The 18125-nt window shown below is 45.6% G+C and overlaps 1 protein-coding gene across 3 annotated transcripts in view; it reads right to left on the bottom strand.

Moving 5' to 3' along the window:
• Positions 1-110: 110 nt before the first annotated feature.
• The window catches only part of ZNF592 (zinc finger protein 592), a 43793-nt gene continuing 25778 nt past the window's right edge, over positions 111-18125 (bottom strand). For 2 of the 3 annotated variants that reach the window (XM_051628297.1, XM_051628298.1), the window contains 6 exons: positions 14225-14401; positions 13313-13472; positions 9517-9792; positions 8094-8206; positions 3184-3319; positions 111-1882 (listed from right to left, as the gene is read on the bottom strand). In XM_051628297.1, coding sequence (XP_051484257.1) covers positions 1382-1882; positions 3184-3319; positions 8094-8206; positions 9517-9792; positions 13313-13472; positions 14225-14401 — 1363 coding nt within the window. In that variant the 3' untranslated portion in view covers positions 111-1381. Of the gene's footprint in view, positions 1883-3183; positions 3320-8093; positions 8207-9516; positions 9793-13312; positions 13473-14224; positions 14402-18125 lie in introns of those variants that run through there. The other variant, XM_051628299.1, reaches the window with a different exon arrangement.

The raw sequence follows: 18125 nt of genomic DNA, 5'->3' as shown, positions 1-18125 counted from the left end.
TCCGGCCCCTCTTCCGCCCGCCTCGGCGCCGCTTCCGGCTCGGCGCGGGGCGAGGGCGGCAGTGAGGGCGGCCCCCGCGGCCCCCGCCACAAACGACGCTCAGACAGGGCCCTTGGATGCTTTTTATTTGCAATACTTGGAAGTAAACATCATAGCAAAGGCACAGACGCCGCTGCGGGTTAAACAGTGGGGTGGGGGCTGGGGAGTGGGCCCTGCTGCCCCCCGGGCCCCCCGCCCCCCCCAGGAATCCCGGTCCAAACGTCAAACACGCGGAGACGAGGAGGTGAGCGATCTGAACGGAGTTAAGATAAATAGTTCTTAAATTATTTAAACATCATCATAGTAAACAATAACGAGTAGGGTTCTGGCTCAACAGAATAAAAAATAATGGCATAGGAGAGAATTATATTAACACGTAGCGATTTGTGGGAGGGGAACAAGTGCGGGACGGGTCAGTTATGACGACGCGGGAAGAAGCGTCTCCCGGGTGCGGGTAACGGGGCCGCGGAGGGAGGAGGGGCCGGCCCCGCAGCCCGCACGGCCGGACACCCGCACGGCGCGGGACGGGCCCGGGGACGTTTCCCCCTTCTGGGAACGGCGCCAACGTGCTGCCCGAGCTGCCCGGCGGAACGAGGCACCAAGCACCCGGCCTGGGTACAACTTCCAGCAGCTCCACGGCAGCCAGCGAGGCCCCAGGGGGCACCAGGCCCTCCTGGATGTGCTCAGAGGACAGGGGCTACAAAGTTCTTCAGGGTTACTCAGGTTCAAGGCACTTCCTTAAATTGCCTTTTAGAAAATAAGGTGGTTATACAGGCAATTCAAGAAAAATCAGTGTCATTTAACAGCTTGAACCTATTCCATGCTAACACAGAAGATCTCAGATGGGCCAGCACCGTCCTGACACGTGTGTCCTGTTGAGGCATTGTTAAGACTTAAAATAAGTAAAACAAAGGCAGGATGGAAAGAGAAAAAAAGAAGCCATAAATAGGAGGAGAAAGTGAGATAGGGAAGGCAAGGCTGGGGCTCTGGGCTGCAGCTGAGGCAATGCACACTCAAAAGAGAGCTCAAGAACTCATCTTAAGGAAACTGCAGCTGCAGAAAGTGCTCCTTGATCCTCAGGAGTTGGACAAGTTCCAGCAAGGATTTGTGCCCTGCTTTCCCTTTTCACCCCTCTGGTCTGGCAGGGAATTAGTGTGTAGGATGCAATAGCAGGGTTTGGTTTTTTTCTTTTTTAAATTTCCCTTACAAATAGAAGTTAACGGAAAGCAATGTCCACCCCAAAAAATCAACATAATAGTTCAAAGATTTGCCCCATCCCCGCCCCGTATTTTCATTTAAAAAAAACCCAACAAAAACCCCCTGACTGACCAAAAGGGGGGTTTTAAGTCTTAAGAGACTTCAAATGATTGTTCTGTGAGGTGCTATGAGGATCCTCCACGCCACACGTCTGACTGTGTTCACAAAGAGCTGAGTCACTTTTATACTCTTTGCATTTCAGGTTGTCTTTTTCCACCGTAGTGTTCATCTCACCATTATACCCCTTGTGTCCATTTTCACTCGTCTCCCTTTGAAACTTCTCCCTTTCATCATCCTCCTCCTCTTCCTCCTCCTCCTCATATTTTACTTTATGAACAATGAAGAGGTGTCTGTTCAGAGAGAGGTGAGAGGTGTAGCACAAGCCACAGAGCAAGCACTGATAGGTGGAGCTGTCTGTCTTGTGCCCAGGGATGTGCTCCTGGAACTCCGAGCTGACGTCCGTCGCGAAGCCGCATTTCGCACATTTCCAGGGCGCTTTCAGTTTTTTGGCTGGTGGCTCATCTGAACCCACTGTGGTCTCTGCCTGACCCAGCTCGTCCATTGCCATTCTCTTTGGAGATTTTGCCTTAAAAAAAAAAAAAAAAGATTAAAAGTTATGAGCCCATGGAAGAAAAAGTGCTAACTTCCACTCACGGATGAAGACACCTGGGGTGACCACACATAGGTCTTTTGGTACAACCTACACGAAGCCACACCAAGGGACCCTGGGTGTGGTAGCTTTCCTATCCATACCCAAACAGCTCACACTGATGGCAGGATGGGAGACCTGGGCAGATGGGCCAAGAGAATGTGAACTTGGTGTGGGAAGGAGGAGCCCACAGAGCAGGGACAGCTGAGGGACATAGGGATTGTCATTAGCCCAGACAATGCTTCTCAGAATTAACTCTGAATGTTTTCCTTTCCACTCAGGTTTCTTCTTCATTGCATCTCATGAACTCATCCCTCTCATATCCCCACAGTGTGCTTCTCCTCCTGTGAGGATGGCTCACTTGCATACGTCCCTTCAGGTGACTTTGTGATCCCCTTATCCAGTAGCACTGAGTGGTCTTTGTTTAGGATACAGCCTATAGGGTGCTATTTTCAGACCCAGCCAGAGCCACCTGAAGCCACCATCTGCCCCATTTAGCTGGGTGCCCTGGTAGGTCAGCTCTGCTTGGGGGAGGCAGCCACCAGCTCATGGAAGCAAATTCCCAAGTTACCCAGGTTTCCTCACGGCATAAATCCAGAGGGGAATCAGTCCTTGCTGCAACCCCTCAGTGCTGGGGTACAAACAAATTATAAATGGCAGTGATACATGGAAAATGTGCATCTGTTTTTAAGTAAATGGAGCAAAGAAGCCAAATCAGCTAACTCTCCACTTCAAACCAACCCAAAATACAGTAACAGTTACATTTAGAAACAAACTATGCAGTCCTATCTAGGAGGAACACAGTTCTTGTAGGTAATGGATCTAACAAGTACTTTAAAACAGAAATCTGTTGTAACTAGCAAAAAGAAAACAACTGGGAGAAAAAGGAAAAATGCACCAGGCTCATGAACAGAAAGCAGGGAAAAACAAGGGCAATAACAAACCTAAATTAGACTTGGTTACAAAGTTGACTGAAAAAAGACCAGTAAAACAGGGCCACAGGTTCAAGACTATCTTGAAAAATGCAAGACACGTTGCTGCAGCTCAGCTGTGCTTTCATTTCTGATCCTGCCACAGCCAGAAAGAAGCAAACTGGATGGACCTGAGAGGAGGGGAAGGAAATCTGCCATATGTATGACAGGGCTTGACTGCTGCAAGGCTGCAGCTCAACATTAATACCCTGAGTGAACAGCTACTCGCTGGGTACATTTATTTTTCAATGAAAATATATGAGTTACTTCTGCTGTGTCTCTCTCTGGAGCTTCTGCTTGGGCCATCTGGGATAAGTCTGGGTTTCTGATGCCATGCACGAGGCTGATGTGATTTTCCAGCATGAACGGCTGAGGAAATGTCTGATTTTCATCTGTGCAGTACCTTGGAAATACAAAAAGGAAGCAAATTTAGTAGAGGAAATGCCCAGTTTTTTGTTTCTGTCCAAGCAGCTCTTTGTTATGTGCCAAGGTAATAGGTGTCACTGGAGACAGATGCTGGTGACAATGTACTACTAGATTACCAAAATATGCAGCAAATCATAGGTTTAATAATAAAATACTACCCCTGAGAGAAATATCAAACATTTTAGAATTTACCCCAGGAAGCATGAAGGAGAATGAGAGCAGGACACATCTTACAGTACAGACAACCCAAATACAGGTCCTAGTGGAGATCAGGCCCCTGTGCTACATTTTCCACACGCACAAGCTAAATAATCAACATGGAAAATGCATGGGAGAAAAAAACCTCTCAGATGAGAGATGAACACACAGAGGGACCTGGTGATTTGTGTAACACTGAGGAGGTCTGCAGCAGAACAGGGTTCTGCACCCAGTGCTCCCAAGCAACAGTGCAGCACCTCATCCACAAGGCTCGGTATCATAACACAAAATTCTCAGAAAACTGCTGAACTTCCAACTTTAATAACAATAACCTAGAATTGTAGAATCATGGGATCATAAAGGTTGGAAAAAACCTCTAAGATCACCAAGTCCAACCGTTAACCCAACACCACCATCCCGACTAAACCATGTCCCATTGTGCCACATCTACATGTTTTTTGAACACCGCCAGGGATGGTGACTCCACCACTTCCCTGCGCAGCCTGTGCCAATGCTTGATCACTCCTTCAGTAGAGAATTTTTTCCTGATATCCAGTCTAAACATCCCCTGGCTCAACTTGAATCTTGCCTCCTTTCAGGCAGTTGTAGAGAGCAGGAAGGTCTTCCCTCAGCCTCCTTTTTCTCTAGGCTGAACGCTCCAAGTTCCCTTAAATGATCCGCATAAGATAATATTCTCCAGACCTTTCTCTGGCTCTATTACCCTTCTCTGGACTTGCTCCAGCCCCTCAATGTCCTTCTTATAGTGGGGAGGCCCAAAACTGAACCCAAGATTCAAGGTGAGGCCTCACCAGTGCCGAGCACAGAGGTACAATCCCCGCCCTGCTCCTGCTGACCTAAGCAGAAGCACTCAAGAACACATTGTTTATACGTAACTGTTCATGTTAAAACTTGGTAGGATTCAAGAGCTGGAGACAAGTCTTGCAGGCACCTAAACCACCCCTCTGCAGCATGGTGAAGGACACGGAGGTCTCCATTAGCCACTGGGAAACCCAGGATTGACTCTGTCCTTCTGCTGCCTGCCAGAGTGACACAGGGAAGGTCCAACAGCTACACATTGACCCCAGCAACGAGGCAAGTAACACCAGACTTCTCTGAAATGCACAAACTGCAGCTGAAATGGAGGCAGCAAGGGATGAAAAACCAACAGAGAAGAGATGAAGTGTCTCTGGGCAACAAATAAATCTTTGAAAAGGAGAGATGTTTTCTACTCATCTTCCAGCAGCTAGATAGGAATTAAACAGTCAGTAAGGACGTGAAAATGCAAATGTGATCATCAAATACTACTGGTTCGGAACAGGAACCTCTTAAATTATAAATCAGTTTTTAATAATGATGGATTTTTTTCTCCCTTGTGGAGGTGAGATCAGAGGTTATTAAGTGGTATTTATATTTAAAAAAAAAAAGAAAAAAAAAGATGTTGAAAAATCAAGTGTTCTAGTCAATTTGTACCCAAGACTTGGAAAATAAGAGCAAGTTCTCATAACAATAACAAAGTGGATTATGAAAGAAAATATATAAAATATCAGAATATTTTACAATTTGTTCTAATTTAGAGTTTCTTTCATGTGAGGAGGGAAAGATGCTTACCTAACCTGAATTATTCCAGTGGCAGGAAGGTGTTCAAGCAAGTCCTCCCTCACTGGTTTCTCCCTATACATTTAACAGAAGGCAGAGACCTAAGCAGGGCAGGAGAAGAAGGGGAAATCACAACCTGATATGTTAGAAGCAAGAGGGAGGTCAGCTACAAGACAGCATGCTGGAGTCACAAAAATACTCCATTGTCAGATCAATGACAAATTTTACTCATACTTCACATGGAGATGCAGGAGAAGAGGGTGAAGTTAAGGCATCAAAAGGGAGTAATATTCAGCTTAATATTCCCCTGAAGGGAATAAAAGGTGAGACTGAGCCAAACTGCCTAGTGGGAAGAAGGAAAACGGATACCAGCAACCAAGGGAAAAGAAAAGGAGCAGCAGAAATGTGATGCCTTAGAGAGCACAGAAGGAAGCTGAGGAAGAACTCAAAGAGCCAGAAGGATGTGCAAGCAGCAGTCACAGATATGATTTTTAGAACAGTGCTCTGGACAAACTAAAGAGGAATCAGAGGTGAGACTGAAGAGAACACCTTGGATCCAAACATAGAGCAGCTGTTGGAGATGCTGGGACAAGTATTTAACAAAGAGGTTTCCTGCTGTGATTTCAGTAACCCTCTCACTACAGTGATGAAAGACAGCACAACCACTGCCCAATGAAGACTTCACCCCCAGATTTTGAGAAGGAGCAACTACAAGCTTGAGAATTTAAAATAACCACAATTCACTTGCATTTCTAGCTATGTCCTCTCTGCTGTAAACATGGCATAACCACGGACCCTTGGCTGTGGATCCACAGCTCTGTGTGGAGAGGGTGATCAGACATTGGAATGGGCTGACCATGTAGGTGGTGAAGGCACCGTTCCTGGAGGTGTTCAAAGAAAGGCTGGATGTGGCACTTAGTGCCATGGTCTGGCTGATGTGGTGGTGTTAGGTCACAGGCTGGACTTCAATCTTGAAGGTCTTTTCCAGCCTTGGTGATTCTGTGATTCTGTGTCATCCTGAAAAATAACAGCAAAACTGGACTCCAGGGCTTGCACGAGCTGGTGAACATAGCAGGCTGGCATGTCCCTGGCTGGCTTGTCAGGTATTTCTAATCATATCCTTTTTCCCAGCTACACCTCATGTTTAATTTGATTCTGATAATGCTCCACGTTGAAAAAAACTGATCCAGAGCAAACAGATTTATACAAATCAGGTGCACGTAACTCGAAAGACCATCACTCACAAACCTAAAGCAGAATGAAACATACTGGGAGCCAGAGGTTCCAAGTCAAAGTGCTGTTACAAGTAATGGAAAGTTGAGAAGTCCTGGCTGAAAAATCTGTCAGGAATGTATTCCTAACAGGCCCCAGTGGTGGTGCCAATATCCATCATTTTTATCCATTTACTAAAAGCTACTGTGGCTCACTAGGCAGTCCAAGGAAATAAAGTCCACGAGGGACGTATTCTTCAAGACAGGCTTTTAGTAAGTGAAGTGCAGTAAAGTGACAACATGCTCTTCAGAAACACTTGCTTCAAACCCAAATTCTAGCTACCTAAAAAAAATCCCCCAACCTACATAACTGCAAACTTCCCTTCCAACACACATGTGCTTTGATTCTGTTTCAGAAGGATGTCTCAGAATGAGTCAGGGAGCAAGTCTGCACAGTCACTCAGCATGCAACTTCTTCTGCAGATTAGAACGCAGCTGTTCTAGAGGCATTTTTGTAAGCAATGGGCTTTGTCCTGAACTGAGACTGTATTCACAGCTAAAATATGTTTGCCAGCAATCATTTGCATTCAATGCTGATCTGCCTAGCTTGTCTGAAGTCTCCAAATCCCATTCCTAACTTTGTTGTACATCTTCCCAAGCACATTCAGCAGACTTAATTCTCCACTGCCCTGCAGCTTGTGCAGTCAGTTGTGCCTGTGTAACACGGTAGCAACACCTAGTGCCCTGGGTCAATAGGATTTTACACACCTTTTGTACCATTGTTTTTTTCCAAGGGGAAGGCACAAGGATGATGCATAACTACACCAACCATGAAGCAGTGAAAGATTAGCCCCATGTTTCATTGGCTGTTCCACAAGGGTGCGCCATATAATTGTCATTTTGCACCTGCAGAGCTGAAATCAAACCTTACCCTAAGCTGCCAAAGAGCAATGTGCAGTTAAGAGCAAGGACTTCTTTTGTACTATTCTTATTTTGTATTATTTTTATGTTGTACTAATCAAGGACTATATTGTACTATTCTCTACTCTGGTAAGACCCCACCCGGAGTACTGTGTCCAGTTCTGGAGTCCCCAACATAAGAAGGACACAGAACTCCTTCAGCATGTCCACAGGAGGCCACGAAGATGCTCAGAGGGCTGGAGCACCTCCCCTATGAAGACAGGCTGAGGAAGCTGGAGTTGTTCAGCCTAGAGAAGAGGGGGCTATGTGGTGACCTTATAGCAACTTTACAATATCTGAAGGGGGCCTACAAGAAAGCTGGTGTAGGACTTTTTACATGGGTGTGTAGTGAGAGGACAAGGGGCAATGGTTTGAAGCTTAAAGAGGGGAGGTTCACGTTGGACATTAGGAAAAAGTTATTTCCTGTGAGGGTGGTGAGAAGCTGGAACAGGGTACCCAGGGAGGTTGTGGCTGCCCCCTCCCTGGAGGTCTTCAAGACCAGGTTGGATGGGGCTTGGAGCAACCTGGTCTGGTGGGAGGTGTCCCTGCCCATGCATGGGGGTTGTCCTGATGATCTTTACGGTCCCTTCCAACCCAAACCATTCCATGATTCTATAATTCTGTGATTTTAGCCACCAAGTCTCTTGTGTTTAACACATTCTCCTTACTCTCCCTCAGTGGCCTGGAGCAGATAGGAGCAGACATGATTTATTATGAAGGGCTTCCAAACTTGAAGGATTAGCCTGTTGTCGAAAACAGACTGGAGAAGGGGTGTGTGGTACATACCAACAAGTATAAACTGTCTTTGCTGTGTCGTGGTTATTGCGGATGTGTCTGCGCAGACTGTTGGAGGCATCAAATGAGCGTTCACACTGTCGACAGGGGTATCTCTTCAGAGACTAGCAGAGGAACAGAAACAGCTTTTAGTAACAGGGAGATGGAAGGTTCTGACTGGATTCTAACATTCCCATGCTCTTCATCTGGACCTTACCTCTCAGGTGCAAAAAAATCCCTCTTTCATTGATTGAGATCACTAAGGTCCCATTTATACTCTGACAAACAGTTGACTAATACCTGCACTACTCCTATAAAAACCATGAGCATTTAAAGCACATGCTTGGCTATTTATTTATTTTTTAAATAGGAATTGCACTAGCTGCTTCTCCTGTGGGGTCATTTCACTACAGGACTCTGCAGAATGAATTCAGTGGAAGATCTCTTCTGCCCCAGAAGAAGGCAGGACCCCAGCATGAAGCACAAGTCCCATCCCCACTTCCCCTTCTTGCTCCTCATAATTCAGCACAATAAAAGGGCAAGATGTTAGAGAGTCACACAGTCTAGCTTGTGACCCATATATGACCTCAGACTTCTTCAATGAATACATATATGTATTGAAATGAAATATTTGGCAAACTTCCTACTTCTATCAAATTCAAATGGGAAAAGACAGCATTCTCACCATGCCCCCATCTTCTTCTCTTGATACTTATCAAGTGGGAGAATCCAGCACTCCCCAAGTCAAGCTAGAAGGAATCAAAGACCATGATGCAGATTTCTATAGCCTCTGCTCATGGGACTTGAGAAGGCTGACTCAGTACGTCAAACAAGTCCTGATGCCAAAGTGCTAAGAGATCTGGCTGCACACAACTTCTTGGCCTAGATTCTGCCAGCAAGCAAGGATTAGCTTGACAGAAGCAGGTCAAGGCAACACAAGGCTTGAGCTGGATGAAACCAACACAATGGAGATGTACAGTTCTTACACGATAGCTCTGCACACCACATGAGTCTGTTACTCTTCCCCAGTTACATGTAGTGATATCTACCAAATAACACATCCTGTAGAGAAACTGTATGTCCTATAACTTTGAGTGTAGATAGTTTAGATCAGACAGTTGAACCATCAACTGGAGAAAACACAACTTTCCATCCACCCACCAAGATAAGCCAAAGAGGAAGCCTGACATTAGATGTAGTGGGAGAAGGAACAGCAAAGAGGATGAGGTATGCAGGTTGTAGAGATCAAGGACAGAAAGTGAACTTACAACAGGCTACATAACTGGTTTTTGTTCTGACCCTGAGCTAACTCCTCAGTGAGCTGGCAAACAAACAGATTATTGGTTTCTTTTTGCCCAAAATATTAATGATGATCAAACTTCTTTGCTAAAAAATACCTTGTCACCTAGTTGAAGTGTTTCATCTGAGTCCTTACCCTTCCATGATTTCCCTTCATGTGGGACACATAGGTTTCCCGATCGGGGATCCACTGTGAACATTCCTTGCAAGTCCAACCAGTTCTCAGTCTGGACTTGGCTTCAGGATTGTGTCCTTCCATCCTCGTGTCCTTCCTCTGCAGAGGGGAGTGGGAAGTCCCATTCGCTACCGACAGCTCCTTTGGTGGGGTATGAACCTTGTTCCTTGAGGCCTTCTCAGATTTCTGTTGAAAGTCAGAGAGCTCCTCAGGATTGTGGGGGACTCCATGAACACCCTGAATAACAATGGAATAAAAATGGAATCACACATAACATTTATATCTAACTCATATAATACACTTTTATTTATAAATAAATAGCATTTACTATTTAAATAAATAATTTAAGCCCCACACCTCCCAAAAATTATGTTGCTGATGTGCTCACATGTATCTTCCCATTTCCCCTTGCAGCTTCCTGCACTGCTTTCCCTGGCAAGACCTCTTCCCAAGACACATTAAGTTTCTATTTATGTTTCCTGTGTGACAAGAGCAGCTCCTCTGTGCTGCCTGTTTAACATTTTGGAGGAGCTCTGAGAACTCTGTTTAAACACAGAATATGTCATGGAAGAGAAATGTTAATTGTCATTATTTCAAGAGCCTAAGCTCTGGTAAGCTCTGACTGAAATGGTTGCTGTTATCTTGGGGGCTCCAAAGTGGCTTCATCTTTGCTCAAGGGATGGGTAAACATCATGTCTCAGATTCTCCAACCCCACTGTCCTCAATTCCATCCCATCTATTGCTATTTACATTTTCACAGTTCCAAATTTTGCTCCTGACAAATGAAAGTCAGCATAAAGCCAGAAACTAGACTTATAAGGAATAAGGCTCCAGACTCTTTGGTTGGTCAACAGGCCAAAATCCAAAGTCCCAAAAAAAGTTATTTTAACAAAGAAAACTGAACATAAGGAAAATAATCCAGAAATGAAGAGCTGTGGGAAAGCAACACCAAGTAAAATAGCAATATACCAAAGAAACCTCAAGAAACTCCCCTAGGAAGAACAACAGTTCCTGCACACAAAAGGGTAATTTAGACATAATTGTGCACAGTAATTAATAATGGGTAAAGTTCCAACCCGTAAAGGCCCCAGGCCTTTGGAAGGCTTTCTGTGGGTTAGACACCAAACAAACTGCAAAACACAAGGCTTCTTCTGAGAAGCCTGTGTGCTTTGCACCTGACGTCCACAGAAGCTCTCTCATGCAATGGCAGGGCAGGGACAGCTGCTCTACAGCACTGCCAGCTATTTAGAGGAACACTAACAGTTCACCTCTCTCCCAGTATGGAAATCTCAAGAGTGTTTGCTGAGGGAAGAGTACATTAGTGCCCATTAGTCCATTTCTCCTGTTATTACACCACTGGAGGGGAAAAAATGAGCCCAGAAAAATGACATCTCTCCAGGATCGGTAACAGGAAACAGACCTTCCAACTCCCACTCCTCAGCTTGAACAATGGGAAGCCAGGGAAGATGAGGAGGCACACGGTTTCTTTATTTTGCACGCAGGCACACTTTAGACATCACCTCCTGTACACCCTTCACTGCATAAAGGAGCAGGATCTGATAGGAGAGGAGATTGCAATTCCTACCCTGCCACAGCCAAAAAGCCTCCCGCAACTAGCATCACAAAGTCCTGCTGATGGCCCAATACAGTCTCACTGCCAGAAGACAGAAGTTGTGTAGTGGAACTGTCATGCTGCTGGTACACAAGCTACTGCAGGCAGATCCCTGGGGTGGGATTTGCAAATAAACTGCAACGAGTTGTACCTCAACTCAAGCCCATCTATTAGCATTAGGCTTGAATGCCTCTTGGAAGGTCCCAGCCTTAATCTCAACTCTATTTTCCTAGCTATAATACAGGAAGATTAGCAATCATCAACTTCACAGGAGGGCTTCAAATTGTAATTCATTACTGCGTGCAAAGCATCTCCAGATTTGCAAGTTAAAGGCATGAGGGAGAGAGCAAATAAATAGTTTTGCATGGTTTTTGCTTGTAGGCATTGAGTTAATGAATCTTCTTGCTTTTAAAGTATGAACAGAATAAAGTCACTGATGAAACAAAAACATTCACTTCTTTTTTCCAGTCAAAGGGCAGTAAGAATTTGCAAGCTCTTTCTTCAGAGTGCCACAAAAAAACCTTCCAAGAGGATTTCCACAGCAGTGTTCTTAGACACGGGGCTTAGAAACCTACTAAGACAACAAAAAGGGTGCTCACACGTTTAGGGAACAATCAGGTCTACAAGTCTTCACACACATCCCTCTAGGAACCACCACCAAATGGACAATAACACCCTTTTCATGTGTTTAAAAGGGCGATGAATGACCACGAGATGCCTTTCCTGAGGGAGGGCAGGTTCAAAGCACTCTCCACATCACTATTTCCCCCAAGTTTTGTGGTTGTAGACAACTATCCGTTTCAGAACATTTTCTGAGGCAGCCTGAGTGGTGCTAGCATGGAGACAAGGAAGGCAGAGGTCCCACCTCCCAAAGGCTGGTGCCTCCAGGGCAGTCATTCTGCCTCTGTCACTCCCCTCTTGCAATCTGCAGTGGTTCTGCAGCCCAGCAGAGCTGCCCATGGGATGTGAAATGCCACACAGCCTCCCCTGGAGGCAGCTGCAAAGGGTCCAAAACTCTGTAAGTGAGCACCCAAGAGACAGAGATTCAGTTTTCTTGTGTAACACTGTGGGCAGAGACTACTTCTCCATGTCTTCCAACCAAATATAAAGCTCCTGACCTATTTAATCACTTCCTTGGGTTTAATAGCAAACAGTTAAAAAAAAAAAAGATTTACCTGTAGAAAACACTTTGTCATAAAGTTACATTACATATAGATGAGAGTAACTGCCTGCATTACCACCAACTAACACAAAATGCACCACTGATGTTTCTGAAAGTACAGGAAGCTCCTGCACCTGGTAAGGAACAACAAAATGTACCATCACAGGCTAGGAGGTGATCTGCCAGAGAGCAGCTCTGTGGAGAAGGACCTTGGAGTCCTGGTGGACAACAAGTTACCCATGGGACAACAATGTGCCCTTGTAGCCAAGAAGGCCAATGGTATCTTGGGATGCACTAAGAGGAGTGTGTCCTGCACATCAAGGGACGTTCTCCTCCCCCTCTACTCAGCCCTGGTGAGACCTCACTTGGAGTCTTGTGTCCAGTTCTGGGCTCCTCAGTTCAAGAGTGACAGGGATCTACTGGAGAGAGTCCAACAGAGGCTACAAGGATGATGAAAGGACTGGAACACCTGCCTGATGAGGAAAGGCTGAGAGACCTGGGGCTTTTCAGTCTGGAGAGGAGAAGACTGAGGGGGGATCTAATTAATGTCTATCAATATATGAGGGCATCAAGAAGGCAGGGACAAGCTCTTGTCACTTGTGCCCTGTGACAGGATGAGGGGCAATGGATTCAAACTCCAGCTCAGGAAGTTCCACCTCAACATGAGCAAGAACTTCCTGTCAGGGTGACAGAGCCCTGGGACAGGCTGCCCAGAGAGGCTGTGGAGTCTTCTTCTCTGGAGACTTTCAAGACCTGCCTGGATGCCTTTCTGAGTGATTTGCCCTAGTTTTGGTCTTGCTCTGGCAGGGGAGCTGGACTCAATGATCTTCAGAGGTTCCTTCCAAACCCTGACATTCTGTGATTCTGTGATGCTGCAAACCACTGTAGACTGATATATTCCAAGCAATTTCTTCCCACCGTTGATGTGAACTGAGAATTAAAAAAATTGGACCTTGTATCAATAACTGGCAAAAGTTACATACCTTAACATGCTGCATTAACTGCTGTTTCTGCATATACACCAGCTGACACTGTAGGCACTTAAACACTGCCACTAACAACTTCTTGGTGTTTTTATGGAAGTGCTCTTGAAACAGTTTCTTCCTGTTAAAGACCATCTCACAAGAACATTTGTAGATGACCCTGGAACAATATAAAAAATAATAAACTCAGTCTCTCTTTGTCAGTTATCTTAAGAAGACAGTGGAAAAAACTTATCTTAGCAACTTCAGAAAGGGATGGGCTTGCGAGGAGGGCTGTGCTCTCATTGTATTGTCAACACTCACCCTACTGGACAACTAAACAATTAACTCACTGAAAAGAACAAAAAATGCTTCAGGCACATCCCACAGCTTTCTAAAAACAAGATTACTTCTATGGATATGAATAACTACCAACCTGTGGGTGTGCCAGTACGTGCAGACAGATGGGAGCACACTCCAAGTATACTAGCTAGCTACATAGGACTTTCAATCCCACCTTTCTAGGTCAAGGCTTGGAGGGGAAAGCTACGGAGTGCAAAACTCAGGAGGTTTCTCTTTAGTGATTTTTTGGAGGGTCAATGCTGCATGGAGCACCTCCTCCTTTCAAGTGCCAGATGCAACAGTTGCCCTGAAAGCTTCCATCAAGAGGCGGGTCCTGCTAGACAAAGAGGTGACAATTAAGTTCCTTTTACAGAGGTTCAGCTTTTCCCTGCCCAAACTTCTCTCCTCCTGCTCAGGAGACTGATTTTATACCAAGGAGAACATGCTGAGGCTACGGACCCACTGGCAGACAAAGTGGCAGATCTTCTCATGTGAGGACAGAAAGCAAAACCAGAAAAAAACTGGGAGGGAAAAGAGAAATCTTGGAGCTACCCAGCAAAGGAGAAGTTGAGATCAACCCAAAATACTTACTGAGTAGTCTTGTGCGATGCATCTGGGTGCTGGCTGGTCATGTGAGCTGTGGTGCCGTCGGCCGACTTGAAGGCCATTGGGCAAAAAGAACATTTGTGGAAGACTTCGCAGTGTTTCTCCTGGATGTGTACCTTCAGCATGCCAAGAGTCATGAGGACAACTCCACAATGGATGCACCTGGGGGACACACAAAGAAAGGGCCAAGTTGCAGCCACAGTCTTGCTTCCAACACACACGCAAAGCGGCACTGATGGAGGCAAGAACCAGGCTACAGCAGGTCCTTGTCTGGTCTCTTCAACAGCAACACGGCAGAGTCAGGGAGGAACATGATACAGGAATTCACAAGCTGACCAGGTCTCACAAACAGCTGTTGGCAACAAGCAAACACGATCTATAAAACAACCCAGAAAGAATAAAGGAAGATGTGGTTCAGCAAAATGCCAGGCCTGTGTCTGTGAAAGCCAATTCAACTGCAAGTACAAGTGAAGAGCTAAAGTAAAAGTATCTGATGAGATCTGCAGGTAGCAATAAACAGCTGTATTTACACCAGTTAGTCCCAAGTACAAAAGAATATTCAGCTAGGAAACCTTCAGTAACCCTGTACAATTTCTTCTCCTACTCCACTAAGCACTAAGAAAACAATGACAGCAACAACAAAGCTACTGCAAACAGCAACAGAAACACCCAAGGAGCTGATCAAGCTCCTTAAAATCACTAAGACACAAGCACTGCCCGCAAAGTCCTTGTCTGGGAGCTGGGAGGCAAAGCATTCTTCTCAGCAGCTGAAAACATAGACTCAAGGCCAGGAGGAGAGCCAGGGTCACCCTGCTGGTCCCAGCCCGCCTCTCCTCCAAATGCATGCCCGTGACAGGCCTTGCTGATACTCCCCCAACATCCAGCGGCCTTACTAGATTTAACTTTAATACTCCTCCCCAGCCTGCTGTGATGTGAGGAAAGCCACACACTAGCACTGCAGGGGCACAGGAGGATGCAGACACCTGCCCTCCCTGCCTCAGCCACACCAGCCCCAGGGTTTCTATCCCCAGAGGAGCACCTATGCTGACCTGGGAGCAGAACATCCTCTCCTGAGAAAATCCAACCAACATAACTAATAGCAGATCTCCCCTTAAGCCAACACTGCACATACAGACCATTCCAGCTGAGAAGCTCAGCTGGGCAACCTAGGGAGCCAAGGCTTGTGCTGGCAAAATGTGAGAGACACAAAGGGCCGATTTCCTCTGGCCAGCCTAGAGTTCAGCCACCTTAGAAACCTCTTTTGTCCTTCCTTCTGAGGTCTGCTATCTGGCTCTGCGTGTTCAGCAGTGCCGTTGCAGATGGACCCCAGCTACTGAGCAACTGGAAGGGCTCCAAGACTGTCTCAAAACCAAACAGGCCGCTGGATTATCCTTCCCTCTGAAAAAGCCTCCCAACAGTGTTTAGGAAACAAGCCTGTGCTTTGAAGTTACACTTCAAAAGATTGTTAGGCAGAAGCCAGCCTGAAGGAGCCAAACCCTCTGCCCCCAGAATATACACAGAAACACTGTTTTCTTCAATTTAGGAAGTGGTGACAACAGCTGGTGTCATCTTTGGGGAAGCATGAAAACATTCTGCTCGGGTAGTTCTGCCTTCAAGTCTGAGCCTCATTCTCATGAGATACAGAAAGAGACTTTCTAATATCATAATAATACCAGGAAGCATATTATTATGGAGTAATAAATTCCCCAAGTGTAAACTGAAGAACAAATGCTAATCCTGACAGTAATGTCTGGATGGTACATCCAGGAATATCCGACTGGCTTCTTCTACAAACACTCCTTGGACTACCAAGAGCTGATTCTGCATTATGCCAGGTTTCAGTAAGCACTTCAATTAGAATTAGGGATGAAATAAATACTAACTCAGGGTCAAATGATCACAAGTTTCTTTAATTTACAGTAAATGGAAGTTTAAACAACAACCACTTTGTAATCAAGAATCCCAGTGCCAGAAGGACCAAGTTTGATAAAGTAAACTAATTAGCAGAACAAAGTGGATGCTATCATCTCCCCAGAAAGAGAAGGCTCTTGGATAGCCTCAGGGCAAGGAGGGGTGGGGTAAAAGTCTTGGAAACCATCCTGCCAGATAAGATAAAGCTACAAAATGTTGTCTTAACCCTCTGAACATTTCCTGTGTGTCACCTTCCAGCTCCTCCAATCTCCAGATGGCAGCACACAGGAAAATGAGCCCCAAATGAGTGGGAACAGGTGACACTTGGAGACAAGTGGAAAGGAGCATTTAGGACAGGCTTGTTGATTTTAACTGCAGAACAGTTTTCTCATTTTCAGTGTAGTCACTAGGCATAACCGAAACTCAAATAAAACAATTCTACTCCAAACTTACTTGAATACATTGAGGTATTAGCAGAAAAGGAGACAGAATAAGGACTGATCCCAAAAATAAAACCAAAGTTATGCATCAGAAATTCAGGGAAAACAGGGATATAGTCAGAAGCAGCAAAAGTTGAGCTGATCCTGGGAAGGATTTAAAAGAACTCCTCAGCTTTTCAGCTCTTCAAGCAACAAAAATAGAAGTTACTCCATGACCACAGGGCAGACAACATGGATTATCTATCAAGGTCTGGTTCTGCAACTAAGATTTATTTATTGTTTTCAGTAATGCCAATAACATCAACCCTGTAGAACAGACAGGCAGAGTAACAAGGACGGCACAACCAGAAGTTAACCTGTCTGGTGGACTCAGTTTTCACAGATGAGCTTCAGCAGATGTGAATTAGAAGTTAAAGAAATGTATCTTCTAGAGATGCTAAAAAATCCCTAAGAATCATTCTTGAGCTCTGTCTTGGTTTAGAACTTTACTAATGTCCCTGGCACAGAAAGCAGTTATTTGCTAATGACATCTGTAGACGGATGGAAGCTCTCGTTGCTGACAAGGATTAAGGCATCACAGAGATATTACTGTAATACATCTTGAATGAGCAATGTTTTTTAAAAATGCCAGAAGACTTGAGAGTCAGGACCAAGCTCTGCTGTACACTACGAGCCCATCAATTGGAAACAGAGGACCAAGAGCTTGCACTGGATCACTGCTAAAAGACTGAGCTTCCTATATATTGCAGCTCAGGCCAGAGGAGCCCTGTGGCACACCTCTGATCGAGGGAGGCATCAGCAGGGATGGGGATCACAGAATCACCAAGGCTGGAAAAGACCTTTAAGATCATCAAGTCCAGCCCATGACCTAACACCACCACATCAGCCAGACCACAGCACTAAGTGCCACCTCCAGCCTTTCCTTGAGCACCTCCAGGGATGGTGACTCTACCACTTCCCTGGGCAGTCAATTCCAATGTCTGATCACACTCTCCATGAGGAAGTACTTCCTAACATCCAACCTAAATCTCGTCTGGAGCAGCTTGAGGCCAGGCCCTCTTGTCTTGTCACTAGTTGCCTGGGAGAAGAGCCCAACCCCACCTGACTACAACCTCCCTTCAGGTAGTTGAAGACTGACAAGGTCCCCCCTGAATTTCCTCTTCTCCAGGCTAAACAACCCCAGCTCCCTCAGCCTCTCCCTGTAAGACTTTCCCTCTAGTCCCTTCACCAGTCTTGTTGCTCTCCTCTGGACCTGCTCCAGCACTTCAGTATCCTTGAAGTGGATGCTGTACAACCAGCTCAGTGTGATGAAGCTGGGCCGACATTTGGGATTCTCAGGTACCACTGAAGTCCAAAGAACTGCTCCAAACCCACGGTTAGTTTTCTGTCATCTACTCCATTCCCATTTTTCCACCTCAGGGAAAACATTTCTTTTTCCAGCTTTCCTCCTTCTCTCAGATTAATGCATTTTCTAACAGCCCAAGTATCACAGCCACTATATTTGCAATTAAATTAATTCTTTCTTGTGGGCTGTG

This window comes from Apus apus, chromosome 10 (genome assembly GCF_020740795.1).
Source record: "Apus apus isolate bApuApu2 chromosome 10, bApuApu2.pri.cur, whole genome shotgun sequence".
NCBI classification, from domain to species: Eukaryota; Metazoa; Chordata; class Aves; order Apodiformes; family Apodidae; genus Apus; species Apus apus.
This window is presented reverse-complemented; position numbering and strand designations above follow the sequence as displayed.